The sequence below is a fragment of the Cydia strobilella genome, chromosome 18 (genome assembly GCF_947568885.1).
Source record: "Cydia strobilella chromosome 18, ilCydStro3.1, whole genome shotgun sequence".
NCBI classification, from domain to species: domain Eukaryota; kingdom Metazoa; phylum Arthropoda; class Insecta; order Lepidoptera; family Tortricidae; genus Cydia; species Cydia strobilella.
In genome coordinates, this window is record NC_086058.1 from 9,367,032 (window position 1) to 9,386,379 (window position 19,348).

General features: G+C 38.9%; 2 protein-coding genes across 4 annotated transcripts in view; one reads left to right on the top strand and one right to left on the bottom strand.

The window, feature by feature from the left end:
- LOC134749749 (peptidyl-prolyl cis-trans isomerase FKBP8) lies at nucleotides 1-10,646 on the top strand. 2 transcript variants are annotated; one of them, XM_063684773.1, is made up of 8 exons: nucleotides 1-133; nucleotides 259-444; nucleotides 587-733; nucleotides 1,982-2,244; nucleotides 6,063-6,309; nucleotides 6,728-7,003; nucleotides 7,830-7,939; nucleotides 8,643-10,646. In XM_063684773.1, the coding sequence occupies exons 2-7, from the start codon at nucleotides 259-261 to the stop codon at nucleotides 7,908-7,910; spliced, it is 1,200 nt and encodes a 399-aa protein (XP_063540843.1). In that variant the 5' UTR covers nucleotides 1-133; the 3' UTR covers nucleotides 7,911-7,939; nucleotides 8,643-10,646. The 2 variants fall into 2 exon arrangements, with proteins under 2 accessions (XP_063540843.1, XP_063540844.1); XM_063684774.1 differs by lacking the exon at nucleotides 1-133 and having other exon boundaries at nucleotides 154-444; nucleotides 7,830-7,935; nucleotides 8,641-10,646.
- Nucleotides 10,475-19,348, bottom strand: part of LOC134749747 (GPI ethanolamine phosphate transferase 2) — a 21,392-nt gene continuing 12,518 nt past the window's right edge. The window contains exons 9-12 of one of the 2 annotated variants that reach the window (XR_010128509.1): nucleotides 19,191-19,303; nucleotides 18,370-18,995; nucleotides 15,889-16,409; nucleotides 10,475-15,283 (exon numbers count right to left, since the gene is read on the bottom strand). Coding sequence is in view for 1 of the 2 variants with exons in the window: in XM_063684771.1 (XP_063540841.1) it covers nucleotides 15,028-15,283; nucleotides 16,237-16,409; nucleotides 18,370-18,995; nucleotides 19,191-19,303 (1,168 nt within the window). In the remaining variant the exon portion in view is untranslated. The remainder of the gene's footprint in view (nucleotides 15,284-15,888; nucleotides 16,410-18,369; nucleotides 18,996-19,190; nucleotides 19,304-19,348) is intronic. The other variant, XM_063684771.1, reaches the window with a different exon arrangement.

Genomic DNA, 19,348 nt, shown 5'->3' on the forward strand with positions numbered 1-19,348 from the left:
TTTGCATTTCATTCATAACATAAAAAAAAGTTAGTTAAGAATCCAAAAAAGTTGATTTGTCATTTGTCATATTTTCATTTCAAAGAGCACATCATATTTGTTTATTTATTCTATTTATCGTGTTAATTAAAAGGTAAGTGTTTATTAAATGTTATTTCACTGAATTGAATCAACATGAAATGGTTATCGTGACTGTTGATTTCTATTGATAAACACTTACGTATGCGAAGAAGTGCGTAGATTGTGATTGTTTTTAAGATGAGCGAAGAAGATAATGCCTTGGTGAACCAGTCGGAGAGCAGTTCGTTTGAGGATCTGGCGACAGCTCACGATATAGAGGAGGCGAAACTGGCCGAGGCTGCGGCAGCGGAGACTGAGAAACCCGTAGAGAGCAAAGCTGACGAGTGGCAGGATGTGCTTGGATCAGGTGCCCTACTTAAAAAGGTTAGAAACGTCATTTTGTTTGAATTTATTTACATTTAATCTATGTATTGTGTAGGAAGTCCTTGACTGGCTGGATTAGTAAAATAATATTCTATAGAACATGATGTTCACCTTGTCAATAAATAACTGTTGTTTGTTGTAGATTTTAAAGCCTGGAGATGAGTCAGAAGGCCTGAGACCACACAGAAGTGATATATGTCGGATAAGCTATGAGCTCAAGATCCGAGGTGGCAATGGAGACATGTTTGAGAAGAGAGATCATGTTAAAATTTATCTGGGAGATAATGAGGTAATAACCGCAATGAATTTCTACTTTTACCTTATGTTTGTGCTACTTAGAAAGTACAATATGTTCCAAATTATTTACTACTAGCGACCTGCACTGTCTTTGCATGGGTTACACATAACCATAACAATTTATACACCTCAACCTTCCTTATTTTTTGACAGGTGAAAACTGCATGAGTCGTTTTTATCGCAAACATACAGACAGATGTGTTGGGGTACTTTGTTTTATAACATGTAGTGATAATGAAAAGCAATAGGGTAATAGTTTTACTTCCCAGCAATAACTATTATCTTATCCTTATCAGACATTTTGATAATATCTGCCTTACTGCCTAGATGCTGTTGGCATTTTAGTAATCAATCATAATTTTGAATACCTATCATTCAGCTATTGCCAAATGTTACTAGCAAAAATTATATTTAATAAAAATATGAATGGATGTTAAATGAATTTAGTTACGAGTTAAGAGGGCAATTTTTTTTTCATTACACTTGGATAAAATTTGGCTGGTTTGAAGAGCTCCTAATTGTGGGTGAAATAAATATGAAATCAAAACTTGTCCTCAAAAAAATGTATGTAAGTTTTCCGTTGAGTTACCAAAATAACATATCAAACATATGTTTCCACAACTAAGAGGAGTTTTGAATTATTCACGGTTAGTTTAACTAGACCTATATTGACGGGGATATAGACTGATTACCTTTTGTATTGTTTGAAATATTGGGAGCTCATAAACAATACAAAAGGTAATCACGGTCTATATCCTGGTCAATATGTCTAGTAAGAGGAAGATTTTATAGAATATGTGCTTACTTTGTACAGAATAGGGAACTCTACCTATCCACCTAATTTTATCCCAAACTAACAAAAAATAAAATTCAACAACAAAATAAAAATTACCAAATGATGAGAAAAAATATTGTTTAAATGTTTTGAGTATATTTGTACCAAATTTGAACCATTACACAATGTCAGTTGCCCCAGCAGTATACAGGGTGGCTAAAAAGTAAGTGCATTCCCATTGCCAGGGAGGTTTTGGGATTATACTGAGCAACTTTTACTACGGGACCAACTACGATTTTAATACCCAGTCTGGGACCAACCAAAATTTACCCTCCCATAGAAAATGAACCAGCCAAAATCACCAAAATGTAAGAAATAGCCAAATTTTTTTTAGCCACCGTGTATAAAGGATTGTTCCATCTTAAGTATTACAAAATGTGTGCTAATTAGATTTCGTCTTTCTAGATCCTACAAGGATTGGACTTGGCACTTACACTTATGTACAAAGGGGAAGAGTGCCTTCTTCAAATAGCGCCACGTTTTGCGTATGGAGACGTAGGGCTGAAGCCTGGCGAGAACCAAGGTTTGGTTGGGGAGAGCACTCCAGTAAATTATGAAGGCCCAGTTATTGGTCCGGAAACATGGTTGGAAGCTCGATTGGAACTGCATGATTGGAGCGAAGAACCTGAACATGAAACGCTGCCAATTGCTGAGAGAATGGATATTGGGTGAGTCTATGATTAAATGGACTATTTGGTCAAACATAACTATGCCAATGTAATGGTTCAGTGACACAGACGCGGAGCCGCGGCGGTGAGCAAATGGGACATCGCTTTGTTCACAGTACTGTCTCGCTCACACAGCGGATCCGCATCCGTATGACCAAAGCCAAAAACTTCACATTGAATGGTGGTGGTATGAACAATAAAACCTGATGTAGCATTTCCACAAGCAACACAAATTTTAATTGAGTAGGTCTGGGCAAACGTAACTCAGGGAAACAAAGAAAAAGATGGGTCGATGACATCATAGCAATTGCAGGAAATACTTGGGAGAATAATGCTACAGACAAAGAGAAATGGAAAAAGATGGAGGAGGCTTTTACCCTCAGGGGATCACACATCGTAAAAACATAACAAAATAAACATAACAAAACATAACAATTTTATAATGGGTGTGTGAGAAAGAAAGCTTAAATAGTAATAATAAAATGTACAATAAAACCTGATGTAGCATTTCCACAAGCAACACAATTTTAATTCAGTAGGTTTGGATTTGGTTTTATTTTGGATCTAAACACATCACGCATATAGGTACAATAACAAATATCACGTCACCAATGACGTTAAGGTTGTTTATTTTAAATCAAGGGTAATTTGAATGTAGGACACGTATTTGAATGTGTGAATAAAATTGTCGTGTTGTCCTCATTCCTAGGTTAGTTAAAGTGAATTAGATAGCTATGTTCACTTTCTCTGTGGTCACTCCCTCATGACTGAGGATCGTGGTCATCGGTGGATGTGAATGCTCCACACCTGGTTTTTGTGATCTGCCTCCATCGGCGCCTGTTCATCTGACGACCGAGCAAAAGTTGTTTGAGGATGGAGCCCCTTTTACTTGATCGCTCTATTTAGTTGGAGACCGTCCCCGGCCTCGTTTGCCCTCCATGTTTCCAACAATGATCAGCTGTTCAAAGGCTTTCATCTCCCCTCCTCATTATGTGGCCGAAGTAGGACAATATGCGCTGCTGGCAGACTGCATAGGCGAGTTCGGACATACAGCTGTGAAAGAAATCGATACATTGGTGCGCATGGCGGTCCAGGCGTATCCTCAACATACGCCTTCAGCACCACATCTCGAATGCATCGATCCTTTGCATTTCTCGGGCTCGTATCGTCCATGTTTCCACGCCATACGGACAGTTTGTTGTCTATTTTTAAATTGATTCACAGTTTTTTGGGTGACTTGAATAATCACAATCGTTCGAGCCGCATGAGACTCGCGAACCGCTGGGTTCGGGGTTCCGACCCCTGGGGCCCGTTTCTCAAACGCTTGTAACTTGTAATACAAGTGGAAGTCCCTTTCTAACAAAAGCTGTCAAAAAGTGACATCCGCTTGTATTACAAGTTACAAGCTTTTGAGAAACGGGCCCCTGGTCTATGGGTTTGTGTGGTTTGGGCCTAGTCTAGTCTGATGAAAAAATATTTTAGCCCTTTTGGAGACCCTTTTCTAGTATTTATAAGGGTCGAAAGTGGAATGTATCACATGCGTTATTAACTGCCAGGAACCCGTTAGGTGGCTTCATTTTGTAGGGTTCCGTACCTCAAAAGAAAAAAAATGAACCCTTATAGGACCACTTTGCCGTCCGTCCGTCTGTCAAGACCCTTTATCTCTGGAACGCGTGGAGATATCGAATTGAAATTTAAGCCATATACGGTCCCTTGAAGCTGTGCAAAAAAAGAAGTTGCAAAAAAATGTACGGCCGTTTATGTTGCAAAAACGTATATTTCGACACTCAAGGGAATCAAATTTTATAGGGTACTTCCCGTTGACTTAGAACTATGAAACTTAGCAAGTAATATCATCTTACACTACAAGTACAGGGAAAAATCTCAAAACTATAAATTTGTAGAATATAAATAAAATAAGAAATAAGTTTAATTTGTACGGAATCCTCGGTGAGCGAGTCCGACTCGAACTTGTCCGGTTTTTATATGGGGCGCTTGGCACTGAAACTGCTAGGTTAATTACATCTGTTTTAAACTTATCAATTATCATGTTATGAAATGAGCACACATTGTTGACACAACGGAAACAATGTCCCATACTATGTAGCTCCAAAATACTAAATCAGGCTACTGTTATCAATGTCTATGTTTGGTACCTGATAAAGCTACTTACGGCCACAGCAGACGTAACGGTATTTACTACTGAATGTCTAATGTCTATGGTATTATAATGATCTCACAAAATTGAGAATATCAGTTTTTCGAATTCTGTCAATTCAGATTAATTTTAGTGAACATAAATATCTATATCTAATCCCAATTTGCTTACGTAAAAAGTAAGGTCGGCGCCTATTCTTGAGATTAGGTTACCGAGCTCCCTTAAGGAGGCGTAATTTTAACATGACCTTAATACGAGAGTATTTTAGGGAGCCCTAAATAATTTATCGACCTGTGTATTATTTTTACCTACCTGTAAGCCTGTATGGACTAGCTAGCAGATTGAACAGTGCCTGGGCGTCATCGTCATTCAAATGATTAATGAATCGGATTTATAACATGAAATTATAATTTTAATTTAATATTATAAATTATATAAATTAAGACTAAGGCACACATCAACTTGTCAACTTCTATTTGATTGGTGTGCAATTGGAGCTGACTAATATTGCTCTTAAATACGTGCCATAGAGGTAGAGATGCTTTATATTGTAAATTATATTTATAATCTTTACATACAACATTACAACAATGAATATGAATTTGCTAACGTAATTGCCTGTCGCATGATTTAATAAATAGAGCCTGGTGTTCTCAATTTTGTCTTGTTGTCGTTCTCACATTGGTTAACTGTCGTGACCATTTTCATGCGCTTCATACCATAAAATTGTGAGGAAGCAAAGACTAGAATTGCAATAATAATATGTAAATATCATTTCGTGATTGTAGCAGTCAATGGCATAAAATTGTTGTGTTATCTATGCTGATGAGATCGTGGCGTAGATGAACGGCGGACATGATAACAAAACAATTGCTTGCAATGTTTAAAGGTCAAGTCTGTAATGTCTCTACCACTTATGTTTTACTATAATATGTATAACTTAGGTTTCTAGCGCTCACTTTTGACAACACAGTTACAACAAGTTATAAATAGTTATGACCCTGTACAGGGTCTCTCTACTTCAGCTGCCAAAACAACGGCTTCAATATATTGCACTACTTTACGTGACGTAGTAGGTATCACATTTCCTATGGTGTGAGCATGGGGATAATGTGAAAATAGGATATTTATTTTGTTTCACGTATATTTGTAAAAAAACTTTTTGCTTTGTCCTAAATATTTTTAGACTCTGCGAAAATTGCTTTATTGCCACAGCGAAGGTAGGTTACACATACCATAGAGTAACTTATACTAGAGCGGTACTGTCATAGTAAATTTTGTAACCCCAGTAAATTCACTGCCATCTGTCGACACACTTTAAAACTAAAAATGAAGATTTATAAAAATACGATAAAATGTATTTAAATATGGATAAATGATTTTTTCATTTGCATTAATTATTTTTATGATTTTGACCCATGTTCTTTCACTGATATGCGTTAAAATTGTTAAATAACAAACGAAACCGTCAGCGCCCTCTATGCGAGAGTAGGCCAAAACTAGTGGCGCCATCTGATCGAGAATCAAATTTTCGTGATTTTCAAGGCACGTTTTTTCCTTAGACTGTATCCATCTATTACGGAGTTATATCTATCTTTGCACATACATATAACCAAGTATCTTTCTTGTCTTGTATTTAATATATTGTCATTGTTGTTAGAATTCGTCGCCGCGCTCGCGGCAACTGGTGGTACGGGCGGGGCGAGGCGCAGCTGGCCGTGCAGCTGTACCGGCGCGCGCTGGACGTGCTGGACGAGTCGGAGGGCGGCATCACGGAGCCCACCGCGTCCGGCGAGCTCGCGCCCACGTCGGACGAGCTGCGCGCGCTGCTGGAGGAGCGCCTGCGCGTGCACAACAACATGGCCGCCGCGCAGCTCAAGGCCGGGGTGTACGAGGCGGCGCTGCAGGTACGCTAACTATACTGGTACAAATATTTCTAGGTCTTTATCCGTTTAGACGCCATAGACTTAAGCGATCCAATACGAATCTTGCTCAAGGATCTGAATACTTGAAATCATGAAGGTTACATTGACATTGTAGGTCATAAATTTGGGACTGTAGGCGTCGTACCTACGTTAATTCGTTTAATCGCACAACTTCGTGCGCTTTCTTCCAACGATTTGAAAATAATTTGGTGACCTGCATGGTAGGTACTATGAGTTCCGAATTGTTCTAATTTCCAGGTCGTATTAAAACGTCAAATATATGAACCATTCTACTGACCTGTGACCGTAAAACGCATGTGTGTTCTACATTATAAATTCAACTACTTTTTTCGGATATTTCCAATATGATATATTTCAGAATGTTGTCTATATTTTTCAGGCAGTGACCCGCGTGCTATCCTGCCAACCCCAAAATGCGAAAGCCCTATACCGCAAGTCGCGCATCCTATCCGCCATGGGCCGCAACTCGGAAGCCCTGGAGGCGGCCCGCGCGGCGGCGGCGGCGGCGCCCGACGACGCCGGGGCGAGGAAGGAGCTGCAGCGCTGCGAGCAGCGGGCCACCAGGGACCGCTCGGTGGAGCGCCGGCTGGCCAAGAGGATGTTGGGCACGCAAGCGCCTAAAGGGACGCCGGATAAGAAACCATCGAAAGCTAAGGTAGGTAACATTAAGGGGATCCCATGCCCCAGTGACCTTCGATCTGAATTCCTTAGTTTTCTAATGTTTTTTGTAGCTTATCATACTACCAACTACCAACCCATATTTACTTCAAAGTTCATTGTTTTTGAGATATTTGGCATCAAAGTTGAACAACTTTAGGCCAAAAAACTGGTTTTCTGGCCATAACTTTTATATTAATTAGTTTAAAATATGTAGATTTCGTATAGGTAAGATCTTTCACAGCAATTGAGATACGAAAAAAGTCTTTTTTAGACGATGTTTAAAAAAATCATAAATAAATGAGTATTAATTTCTTTAAAAATCCGGTCGACGAAAATGGAGATAAAAGATTAAAGAACCGATAGCTGTTTGTCTTATAATTCTATATGTAGTGCAAAAGTAGGAGATACGATTCAAAACTTGTCAAAAATCGATGAAAACCTCGGGTAGCCGGCCCCTTAAACAAAAGAACTCCATGCTCCGATCCTGTGTTCACGGTCACGCCTAAATGCGTCGGCGGGCGTAAGGTGCTAGAGTGGTGTGAACAGAGGACTACGAGGAACTGCTCGGTTGAACGCCGGCCGGCTAAGAGGTTGTTGGTCGTGCGAACACAAAAAGGTAAGCCGGGTACTGAAATCCAAGCTAAATTCCAAGATTTTTACGCAATGGCAATTACTTTTGCAAACAAATGAAACAAACACATGCATAGGGCAGCGCCTTCTTTTTCTCAAACCTATGCTCGCGCCATCTGTAAAAAACTTCGACCGGCCAATACAATTAGTTGTTAGTCTTTGACTGTACAGTTAATTTTTCGTCGGCATAGATGCTGATGTGGGGCCTGCTGAGCCTGCTGGTGGGCGTGGCTAGCGTGCTGGTGTACCGGTACAAGATGCAGGGGCATTGATGACCTTGCAACAGCGGGTTGAGCTGTAAGTACACTTAATTTTTATATGAACAGTTTAGAGGAATAATCCACGACAGTTCATTTTAAGACACTGACTTTTTGCGTTAGTCCCAACTAGTTAACATACTGGTACTACCTTTTCCTAGCGTTAGCCCGGCTTTTTGATACGGCGGGAAATAATCCCAAGAATTTGCTTAGGCCTACTGCCTTCTAAACTAGGGCCCATTAGAATTAGTCCGGTCTCCTCACGATGTTTTCCTTGAACTGATTGGTACGAGCCGGTGTTTGAACCTGCGACCTTTGGATTGAAAATCACACGCTCTTACCGCTCAGTTACCAACGCTATCTAACATACTACACCTGCTATTATTTTTGAACTGAAAATATTTGGAATAGAAGTGAGAATTTGGCTATTTCCTGAAAATCAAGTGCAGTAAAAACTTTACTATAAGAATGGAAAGAAAAAAATGGACACTTATAGGATGCGTGAATGTCGGATGAATAGCATTGAATACCTTGTTAGGCTATGGTTTTAACAGGTGGGTTACTATTAAGCCATATGATTTAACTCTCATAGGTTTATCCTGGGCTATGCCTATTATATAGCTGTCCGAAAGCTAGAGCCTCAAATATGTAAGAGCGATAAAGAGGAAGATAACGAAATTTCGATTTCCGATGCTAATTGCGAGTTAAATTATTATTTTATGAATAATTATACTTTTTTTTCCAGAGAATTGATATTCCAATGAGGCGGTTGGACGGGGAAGGTCGGCTACGTACAGTTCATATCATTATAGGCGCTTGTTCGTCACGCTTACGACAGCGAGCTTTATATCCTGCAGTTAATTATTACGCTACTTAAATCCTCTAAAAATGCAATTTTACATTGCCTATTTTATATTTTTTACATGATAAGTTTTATTACAATTTTGTTAAAAAGGTTCAGATTGGAATCTGAGTAAGCACTTATGCATCGATTACACGTAATGAATAGAGTGGCGAGACAGACTTCTATTAACTCTCGGTAGATGTCCATAACTCTTATCATTATATCGACAATTTTGTACTTGAGCTTCATTCGACTACAATTTCTATTAATATTTGTGTAACCTAACAAAAGATATACATTGTGTGATCACTATGAAATGGTAGACGAATCCAAGCCGATTTAACTACAACATTTTCTATATCCACTCGGCAGCTGAAACTTGATTTTTTCACTAAACCGATTGCAAACTCGTCACTGTACTCGTTATGTGTAACACGGATATTAAATTTAGAGTAGACACTTGTACTTTATGTAAAAATGGGTGGAAAGGTTAGGATAATTAGAGTTAACAGACACTGTGATGCGGTCGCCAGACTGCGCTAGCTTACTTTTAACCAGAGACTAATAAATAAAGAAGTGTCATACAAAGTTATGTTCCTCAGAAATAAGGATAGAGCCCCATGTATTTGTTGGCGCCATTCAATCTTAAAACCCATCAGATAAGTTACTTCAGGAGGAATGCAACTTTTTTTGAAGATTAGATAAGTTTTTATTATTTACTGGTCTCTGCTTTTAATTGTCTTTCGATTGTGCATTTATGTCGAAATTTTAAATAATATTTCAATATGTATATATTTGTATAAACCTGTATTTGTCTCATAGTTGTTTTTGTTTGTGTAGTGCCAAAATTGGAGACGTAGAAAATAATATAAGAGTAAATATCTATCAAAACAGTGTAATAAACATTTAAAAATATTTTTCGATATCTACTTTACTAGTATAAGGACAGATTTATAAATCGCATTCCACAATAAGCATTGAAATAGCTAACTGTCAGGGTTGGTAAATAAAAGTTGAACTGTTTATTTTATTAATAATTTACTTTCAAATCATTGGTGCTTTAATTTCTGCATTTTTGTTCAATTAACATTAAATATTGTATGCTTAAATTGAAACTGAAAATGGAGGATGATCGTTATTTTTATATCGGTAAAATCATGGGTATATTTACACGCCAAGTAGGCAATTAACTATATTTAATATAGTTAATAATACTTCAATCGTATTAATACATAGGAGAACTTAAATAATTGGTCTAAACACGCAATACAAATGTGATTTCACTGTGAACATAACGAGTATTTAAATAAAGTGGAATTCTCGATTTGTAGACACTGAAATGCTTACTGAAAGGGCAAATGAATATTAAATTTACAATTATATCTATTTAGTAGTAGTATCAATAAGCCTTCATATTCAAATGTCTCCGACTTCGAGAATAATTACTTCCCAGTCGTTTTATAGAATGTACACTTCTAATGCCCAAAAATATTTGAATACGCACAGAGGCATTCAACTGGAAAAGTATAACTATTATATACCCTTTAGAGGACAGTTAATGGGCATTTTTCGGCGTACGTAAATCAAAAATGCATGTAAATTGAAGGAATGTTTATCGGCATACCTTTAATTCAACTTTTGCTGCTAAATTAAGCTTTCAAACTGTTCAAGGCACTGAAGTGTAAGAATTTCAGGTCTATAGAACAAATGGGAGTACCTCGCCCCTTCACATCACATAAATACTCTGATATCTTGTCAGAATATTATTATAGCAACATGTGACATAGTAAATTAGATTTATTTTAACTTAGGACAATGGTTTGGTGTAAGGGTCTATAACGACCCACGTTTAAAAAAATAAATAAAAACATTGTTCAATTAAACACTAATAAACGTTGTTGAAGACACTTTTTCTTTTATTGACTTACATGTTAGAGTACGTAAGATGTTAGAAAGTAATTTAATTGTTAATTAAGATTTTCTTTAATTCAGAGACGCCACACCAAGATTTAATCCTGAGACTATTTTTTCTCCGCCATGGACTTGATATAAAGTGAGTACATTTCGTGCCCTACACGCCACGACTCGATTTATGAGATACGGGTTGTGTACGTGCACTTTATTTCTTCATTGACGTGGCGGCGAAAAGGTTAATCTTACACTAACGTAATTGACGTCATTCTAACATCTAACGTATGGTCCTGTAAAGTAAAACAAATGAACAACCCTCTATGTAATAAAGCTCACATCAAATTAGTGGAAGAGCATTTATTTTATTCATGATATTGAAATATATTTCTTAATAATTTTCCGTATAAAATTATGTATTTGATTTCGTGTAATAGAGAAAAGCTCTCTCTCTCTTTGCCTAGCCACGTCCCATTTCATTTGGGGTCGGCTCTGCTCGTCAATCTTCGCCACACTCTTCGGTTCTGGGTCATCGTGTTGATTTGGGCTTTCTTTAGTTCATTGTTGATGACGGACATCCAAGTTTGAAGGGGTCTACCGGGATTCCTCGGACCGGTGTTTATACTGAGGACCTTTCTGGTCATATGATCCTCGGGTCTCCTCATTACGTGTCCATACCACCTAAGACGGGTTTCAGCGAGTTTTTCTTCAATGGGTCTGACTTTAAAACTGCCACGGATGAACTCATTTCTGACCGTCGTAATAGAGAAAAGCGGGTAGTTTTTAATCTCATTTATAATAAAGTATCGTGACTTAAAAAAAGATATACACTGATGGTACGGGACTTTTTCAATTGTTGTTAAACCATTTATGGCAACTGCCTAACAAGATTCAATTTAGCCCGTAGCGTAGCTACAAACAGCTCACATATAATAATGTGTGTACGTCAGGTATAGTGAAATAAAATGTCAGTATAGTCGTTCGATTTGTAGCTGGCCCCGAACGGCTAATCCTTTGTCTATTGGTAAGTAAAACCGCACGTGCCACTACATCCATTGTTTACCTTTTTTTTATAAATTAGTCATAATTCTGAAACGTTATTGAATAAAAGAGGACAAATGCGAGTCGGACTCGCCCAGCGAGGGTTCCGTACGTTTTAGTACGTACCAAAGAGGATATAATATTATAGAGCGGTACTGTCATAGTAAATTTTGTAACCACAGTAAATTCACTGCCATCTATCGACACACTTTAAAACTAAAAATGAAGATTTATAAAAATACGATAAAATGTATTTAAATATGGATAAATGATTTTTTTTATTTGCATTAATTATTTTTATTATTTGAACCCATGTTCTCTCACTGATATGCGTTAAAATTGTTAAATAACAAACGAAACCGTCAACGCCCTCTATACGAGAGTAGGCCAAAGGTAGTAGTGACATCTGATCGAGAATCAAATTTTCGTGATTTTCGAGGCACGTTTTTTCCTTAGACTGTATCCATCTATTATGGAGTTATATCTTTGGTATGCACATATTTGTTGTTATAACGGCAACAGAAATACATCATGTGTGAAAATTTCAACTGCTTTTCTAGCTATCACGGTTCATGAGATACAGCCTGGTGGCAGACGGACAGACGAAAAGACGGACAGTGGAGTCTTAGTAATAGGGTCCCGTTTTTATCCTTTGGGTACGGAACCCTAATTGTCAAATAATACATTAATGTCTAAGGGTGGTCACCTGTCCAATTTCTTTGTCCAATGTGCATTGCGTCTTACTCTCTCATTAAGCAAAATGTGAGACGAAACTAAATACACATTGGACCAGGATATTGTACAGATAGAATACCATCCTAGTCGTTTTTCTGGACGCGGTAGATAAATATGTCAACCGCGAGCGTATGTGATAGTAGTTCAGCCCGTTTTATTATGTTAATATTGTTATTAAAATAATTAATAAAGTAACATCCTAGCACGACTAGTTCTAATTAAATATATACTGCCATACAACATACAATACAATTTTGTAAAATACATTTTAGTTTTAACCCTTTTCCAGGCCGCACGAATCTACAAGGTGTTCTAAAAAAAATCCTAATATATTCCAATTAATCCAACTGATAACTCATTTGAAGACAAGTCACATTTCCCTATAGTGCAATCTAATTAGACCCTTAACAGGAAATGCTAAAGTTGAAATTCTTTTGGCGCGTATGTGGTCGATAAATCATACTATGCCTGGAAAAGGGTTAAGTTAAATTGTATAAAACCGCAGTATAAATAGGGGATATTACTGCAATGTTCTGCCACCAGAGTGCAGCACTAGCCTTTTTAGTGAACCATAGAGTAACTTATACATACTGTACCTTTAACAGGTTTTTGACAAATTTTCAGAGATAATAAAATATGACATTGATGCATCAAGGCAGTTTGTTTACAGAGGACCTACCGGGATACACGAATCCGAAATTTCGCTATCTGCCTCTTTATCGCTCGAATATGCAAGTGACAGAGATGTTAGATAACGAAATTTCGATTTTCTCGTTTCGCGATAGACCCTCAGATTGTGGTAGTGGCGCCCCCTACGCAGGGTTTCGCGTAATATAAATAAATAAATAAATATTATAGGACATTCTTACACAGATTGACTAAGTCCCACGGTAAGCCCAAGGAGGCTTGTGTTATGGGTACTCAGACAACGATATACATAATATATAAATATTAAATACATAGAATACACCCATGACTCGGGAACAAATATCTGTGCTCATCACACAAATAAGCCCTATTCATAGCCATAAACTCACAATTGGTCCTATGAAAGAGATGAATATTTACCACGTAACACTGACTTCCCTCTTCGAAGCAACTGGCAAACAACTAGCCATCCGGCTTGGTCACCTTTTCTTTGGTTACATATCAGAATACCGAAAATCGATTTAGCTAATGTTTAAGTGTGTATTCACCTATGCTCGTTTCACCTATTTTTTTAAATACCTAATGATTAATTAACCTAAGCTCATAACACCTAATCAACGAATTACCTCGTATTTCAAGATGGCGGTTTTTTTTGCAGCTTTGTTGTGACTCTGCCATTTGCTTACGAATCGCTGAAATTGTCAGATTATTGAAATAGACACATTTTTAGGGTCCAATTAACCACCCCTTTGAATATCTGACGCGCTCGTGTAATAGTACATTTCGATGCTAGTGCGGAAAGTATGTCATTACTCCACGAGTACCGAGATATCTTGCCACGAGCCGTAGGCGAGTGGCAAGACTCGGGACGAGTGAAGAATGACATTTCCGCACGTGTACCGAACGACGTTTTTTAATACAGTTGCGAAAAAATGAAAAGCAACAAGTAAGGAACGGAATTCGAAACTTTTATATTATTAATTCTGTGACATCATTGACATTGACATTATGAAGAAGTGTTTTTCTAGCTTTTATTCGACTAGAATAGATTTTGTTATTATTAATGAACCCACTTCAATGTAAGTTTTTTTTTTCAAATGCATGTTCTATAAGACAGAAACAATTGTAAATATTAAAACATTGTACTATTATTACCTAAATATCGTTATATATGATTATTTGTGTATCGTATATTTATAAAAACAATTTCGAATGTTGCCTTTTGAAACTCAAAACATTCTTGCAGTAAGAAAATACGCCTCTTCTTTGACAGGCGTTCCGTTCCATTCAGACAACTTATTAAGAACGGTTTTTCAACATTAAAAAATAAACGTGTTATAATACTTATAATGATGAAGAGGTAAGTAATAAAATATGCATATTTTTCGTATTCTTACATTAACAGTAGGTTTTTATGTTGATTACGTTTAAATGAAATTAATATTAACACTCATCAATAAGTAGTCATGAATTGGAACAAGTAAAAATTTAAAAAAATTGGAAAAGTAAAAAGCACTAGTTCGCGAAAACCAACTTTCCGCACGCTAAACAGCCACGAAAAGTAGCCCTTTTTGAGCAACTGTATTAAAAATGATATTTTTTCCAAATTTTCTACCCTTCCGTATGACCACCCTGTCTATGTAAACCGGCAGATTAACACACCCTTGTTATCAGAGACATGTTGCGCGACTGACACTACCAATACCTGACGCGCTCGAGTGTCAATGGTGTCAAACATAGGTGAAACGTTAGGTTAATTGGGTTTCGGGATTCTGATATGTAACCTTTTCTTTAGTATATTACATTTATTCAGTTTCAGTACTGGCAAACCAGTTGCCAAAATAACTGATTTGCAAGACCGAAGTGATCCTATAAGTGTTCCGTGAACAAACTTTTGTACGGAACACTAAAAAACACTATATAGTGGAATAAGAAAACGCTAACTATTCTAATGTATCACAGTCTCGATTTACTCACAAACGCTTGCGCTATCCAACTAGTTAAGTGCGTTAGACCTATTATCTCGGCTATGGTAACTAAAGCTTGTATAGTGAAGGTCATTGCCACGAAGTCGTAGAGTAGTTTTGGCGAGAAGACCGTCCATACGAATAGATGGTGTCGGAAGACGGTGGCTACTACGCAGTATACGGCGACGGAGTATACTCGTTGGAGAGCGAATATGTTAGTCGCTCGCCATACTGTTTGGAGGTATCTGCAACAAAAAATGGTATTAAACGATCGGGCTTGTTAATAAAAAAAATGTAATTTTGAACTGCGGATGCTGATCTCTTAGTTATTTCCACTATCTTAACATGGCTAAAGATGCTATATAACATAATTTTATTGACAATCTAAAATCAACCTTATAGCTTAGTCTTTAAAGTCCACGCACTCTTGCCGAAGATAACCTCGCAAAAGCGACATATATGTGTCTGATCTGTCGCCAATAAGCCAGGTTCTGCCGCCTAGAATTCACACTCCCTTGCGAGTTTTAGGGCGTAAGTTGCACCAATACACAGGCTCCTGTGCTGCGTTCATGTAAGTCGATTCACGAAAGCTGACGCGGATTCTATATGAGGGTTTGACGGATTAGCACAAATCTTATGAATTTACTTATACGCTCCTTCCAGCGTACGGTGTCAACTGAAGACAGGCCTAAAGCGGGATTAACATTACGAAATTAGTGGCGTGAAATTGATTTGAGAGTAGGCGTGGATGCGCATGCGCATGCGCAGCGCCACGCGCACGGCGCAGTACGAGCGCAGCCCCACGTAGCCGGAGCTAGGTCCACTGTTGGAGTCGCCCTGTAACACTCACTGCCTCCAGCTGCCCGCCTCGGCCGCCAGCTGGCAGTAGAGCGCGGCGCCGGCGAGCGCGGGCCCGGCGTAGGCGTGGATGCCCATGCGCAGCGCCACGCGCACGGCGCAGTACGAGCGCAGCCCCACGTAGCCGGAGCTAGGTGCACTGTTGGAGTCGCCCTGTAACACTCACTGCCTCCAGCTGCCCGCCTCGGCCGCCAGCTGGCAGTAGAGCGCGGCGCCGGCGAGCGCGGGCCCGGCGTAGGCGTGGATGCCCATGCGCAGCGCCACGCGCACGGCGCAGTACGAGCGCAGCCCCACGTAGCCGGAGCTAGGTGCACTGTTGGAGTCGCCCTGTAACACTCACTGCCTCCAGCTGCCCGCCTCGGCCGCCAGCTGGCAGTAGAGCGCGGCGCCGGCGAGCGCGGGCCCGGCGTAGGCGTGGATGCCCATGCGCAGCGCCACGCGCACGGCGCAGTACGAGCGCAGCCCCACGTAGCCGGACCCTAGGTCTACTGACGCTAGGCTGTTGGAGTTACCCTGTAATACATATAAATCGGTTATGACTATTTTACTAGACGTATTGACTGGGACATGGACTGTGATTACCTTTTGTGTTGTTTTCAAACTTCCGATATTTCGACGCAGTTACATGCATCTTGTTCACGGGTAATCACGGTCCATATCCCGGTCCATATAAGTCTAGTGAAACTAACCGTGAATCATTCAAAACTGTTATGACCATTTTATACTTCTTATGTTTTTTTAAGTTTAAAATCTAAGCCCAATACAACAATGTTTTAGGCTCAAAACACTCGTTTTTAATTTATTTAACAAAATTTTTTTTTTTTTATTATTTATTATTTTATGATCGACGGCTGGTTTAAATTAATAAATTAGATTAGATTTTTTTTCAACACACTTGCTCGTAACGTTTAACTTATTGAACCGTTTTTAGGCTCGTAATCCTAGATATTAACCACGCGTGCTTTTTCATTATATTATATAGCACTCGTGTGTAATGAATGATAATCCGACTGACTTAAGAAGGTAACTGATTGCAAATTAGTATTTTATACAATCGTGATATAATAGAGAGCTTTTCAGTCGAGTACCGTGTTTAAGCAACGAAGCTTGCTGAGTTGCTTAAGTTAAGGTACGAGATTGAAAAGCTTGATTATATCACTATTGTATACAATACTTTTTCTACCGAGACAAAAAAATATACTTTCAACTAGTAGAATCATATACTTAAGTAAACAAACCAAAAGTATACAGCTAAGATACGCGAGCTGCCGCGACCCGCGATACCTTCATACTCGTACGTGCACCGGCCGCCGGGCCCGGCGCCCCCGGCGGGTTGGTCAACGACACCTCCTCGTAACTCATGAGACCCTGGTACCTGCTCCGCGCTAAATTCAATTTTAAGACAGTTTTTTTCTCGATTTTGGCCACCGTAGCCTATGGAGATTAACAAGCAACGCTAAGTGGTTTTCGTAGGATATGGATGTTGCTATGGGTGTCACATGCGCGTTTATGACTTATGAAGCAATTGTTGGCCAACCAATCACAAAGCAGATACGACGCAGCAGCGTGTTTAAGTAGACTAATTTGCATTGAATCGAGTCTTCTTAAACAAGAAATATTTTACTGAAATGTATGAAGTTCTATTTTCAAAATTTTTATAATTGACTAAACCGTATCGATAAAATTCTTATGCTCGAGTCGGAAGTGCCATAGACTATCCAACGTTGAAAAGAGTAAGGTTGTAGTGTTGCATGTGAAGTCGTAATACACAGATTATACTCGACGAATAGAAAAAATATATTGGTTGAGTAGATTTTACCACGCGGACTTGCGGGCGCCGGCGCCGCGCCGCGGCCCGGCCGGCCCGTCAGCGGCAGGGTCGAGGCGCGCCAGGCAGTATGACAGATTTTAGACTTTTACTAACTGTTTTAACAATTAAAATTTGATTAACTTTTTTCCTTGCAAGTGTGTTGATAAACGTCGTATGAAACGCGTGATCATTACACATCGGCTTTCTTATTGCGCGCTCGCTTACAGCTCGCGCGCACAATATCGCCTCGTGTGTAATGACCAACGTAGCACACTTGTATCACAATGTACTATTATTTCACGATAAAAATTACACTATAAATTTGCATCAAATGTCAAAATTATGTTTATCTTCTTATCATGATCGTCAAACATAAATACAAAAAAAATTATTAAATTTTTTTTTTTTATAATAAATAGTTAAAATCCCTAAAATTACAAACATTTACAAATCGCCGAAAAGTTGCATGATGCTTGAATGACTTTATGACCAAGTATTACTATTAAAGTACACCAAGGTAGAAACTTAGGAAGCCAATCGAGTAAAACTATTGACCATTGAACTATAGAGTAAAAAAAACCGACCAAGTGCGAGTCGGACTCGCCCACCGAGGGCGACACCTTTTTAGGCGAACCAGCGAACAAAAACACATGGAAGACTAACCTGGTAAAAGAAGAAAAGGTAGCCAATCCAAACGTGAACCAGCGTCCGGCTCAAAATATCCACCACCTCCGTATTCCTCCCCGACCTCGAATCCAACAACTTATGGTCCATACACTTCGACGTCAACACACAAGTTATATATACACTCGGCACCATTATAACATTATGCGGGCGCATCAGCAGAGCGATTATCAACATTAAGTCGTTCAACATAAGGTGCGACATTGAACGAGCAAGGTTTAATTTCACTTCTTCTAAGTTCCACGGCTCTTCTATCATGGGTTCGTAGAAATAGTCCTCGGTTTTCGCTTTAGACTTATTGTAGTCGAATCGGTTGCTGCTTACAGTGTTACGGGTGGCTGGGTTGACGCCGCAGTTTTTGAATACGCCGACGTAGGTTAGAAATTCGAATACGAATTGGGCGATTAATATAACCCAGAAGACATTGACTATGTGGACAGTGTCCCATGACTTGATGTCTTCAAAGGGCGAGTCGAGAGAGTCGGTGGCTATGCGGTAACAGAATATGCATATGGCGGCGGCTGTTGTGAAGATTGTGTGGAGGTGGCCGAGGTTGTTGGTGTACCGGAGGTTGTAGAGACATATTCCTAAAGTTACCACGGCTCCTAGAATGGAAAATTTATCAAATAAATTAAATTAAATTAATTTTTTTAAATAAATAGCAAAGAGAATCTCTTTGCTATTTATTAAAAAAAAATATTTACAATTATGTGATAAGCCCTTTTATGTGAAAATTAATATTTGATTTCATTGATTATGTTGATTGGCTTTAGCCTATGAGTTTTAAGTCAGAAACTTACCAATGACTAGATGTGCTTGGAGATAGAAGGCATTTTCGGGCGCCTTCAACCAGTCCGCTGTATCGGGAAGGAACAGCCAGCGGTCTCCTGTCTGGTTCATTGTCCTTAAATACCTGTAAAAGTAATGGAGCATATCAGTATGGTGAGGTGGCCTACAG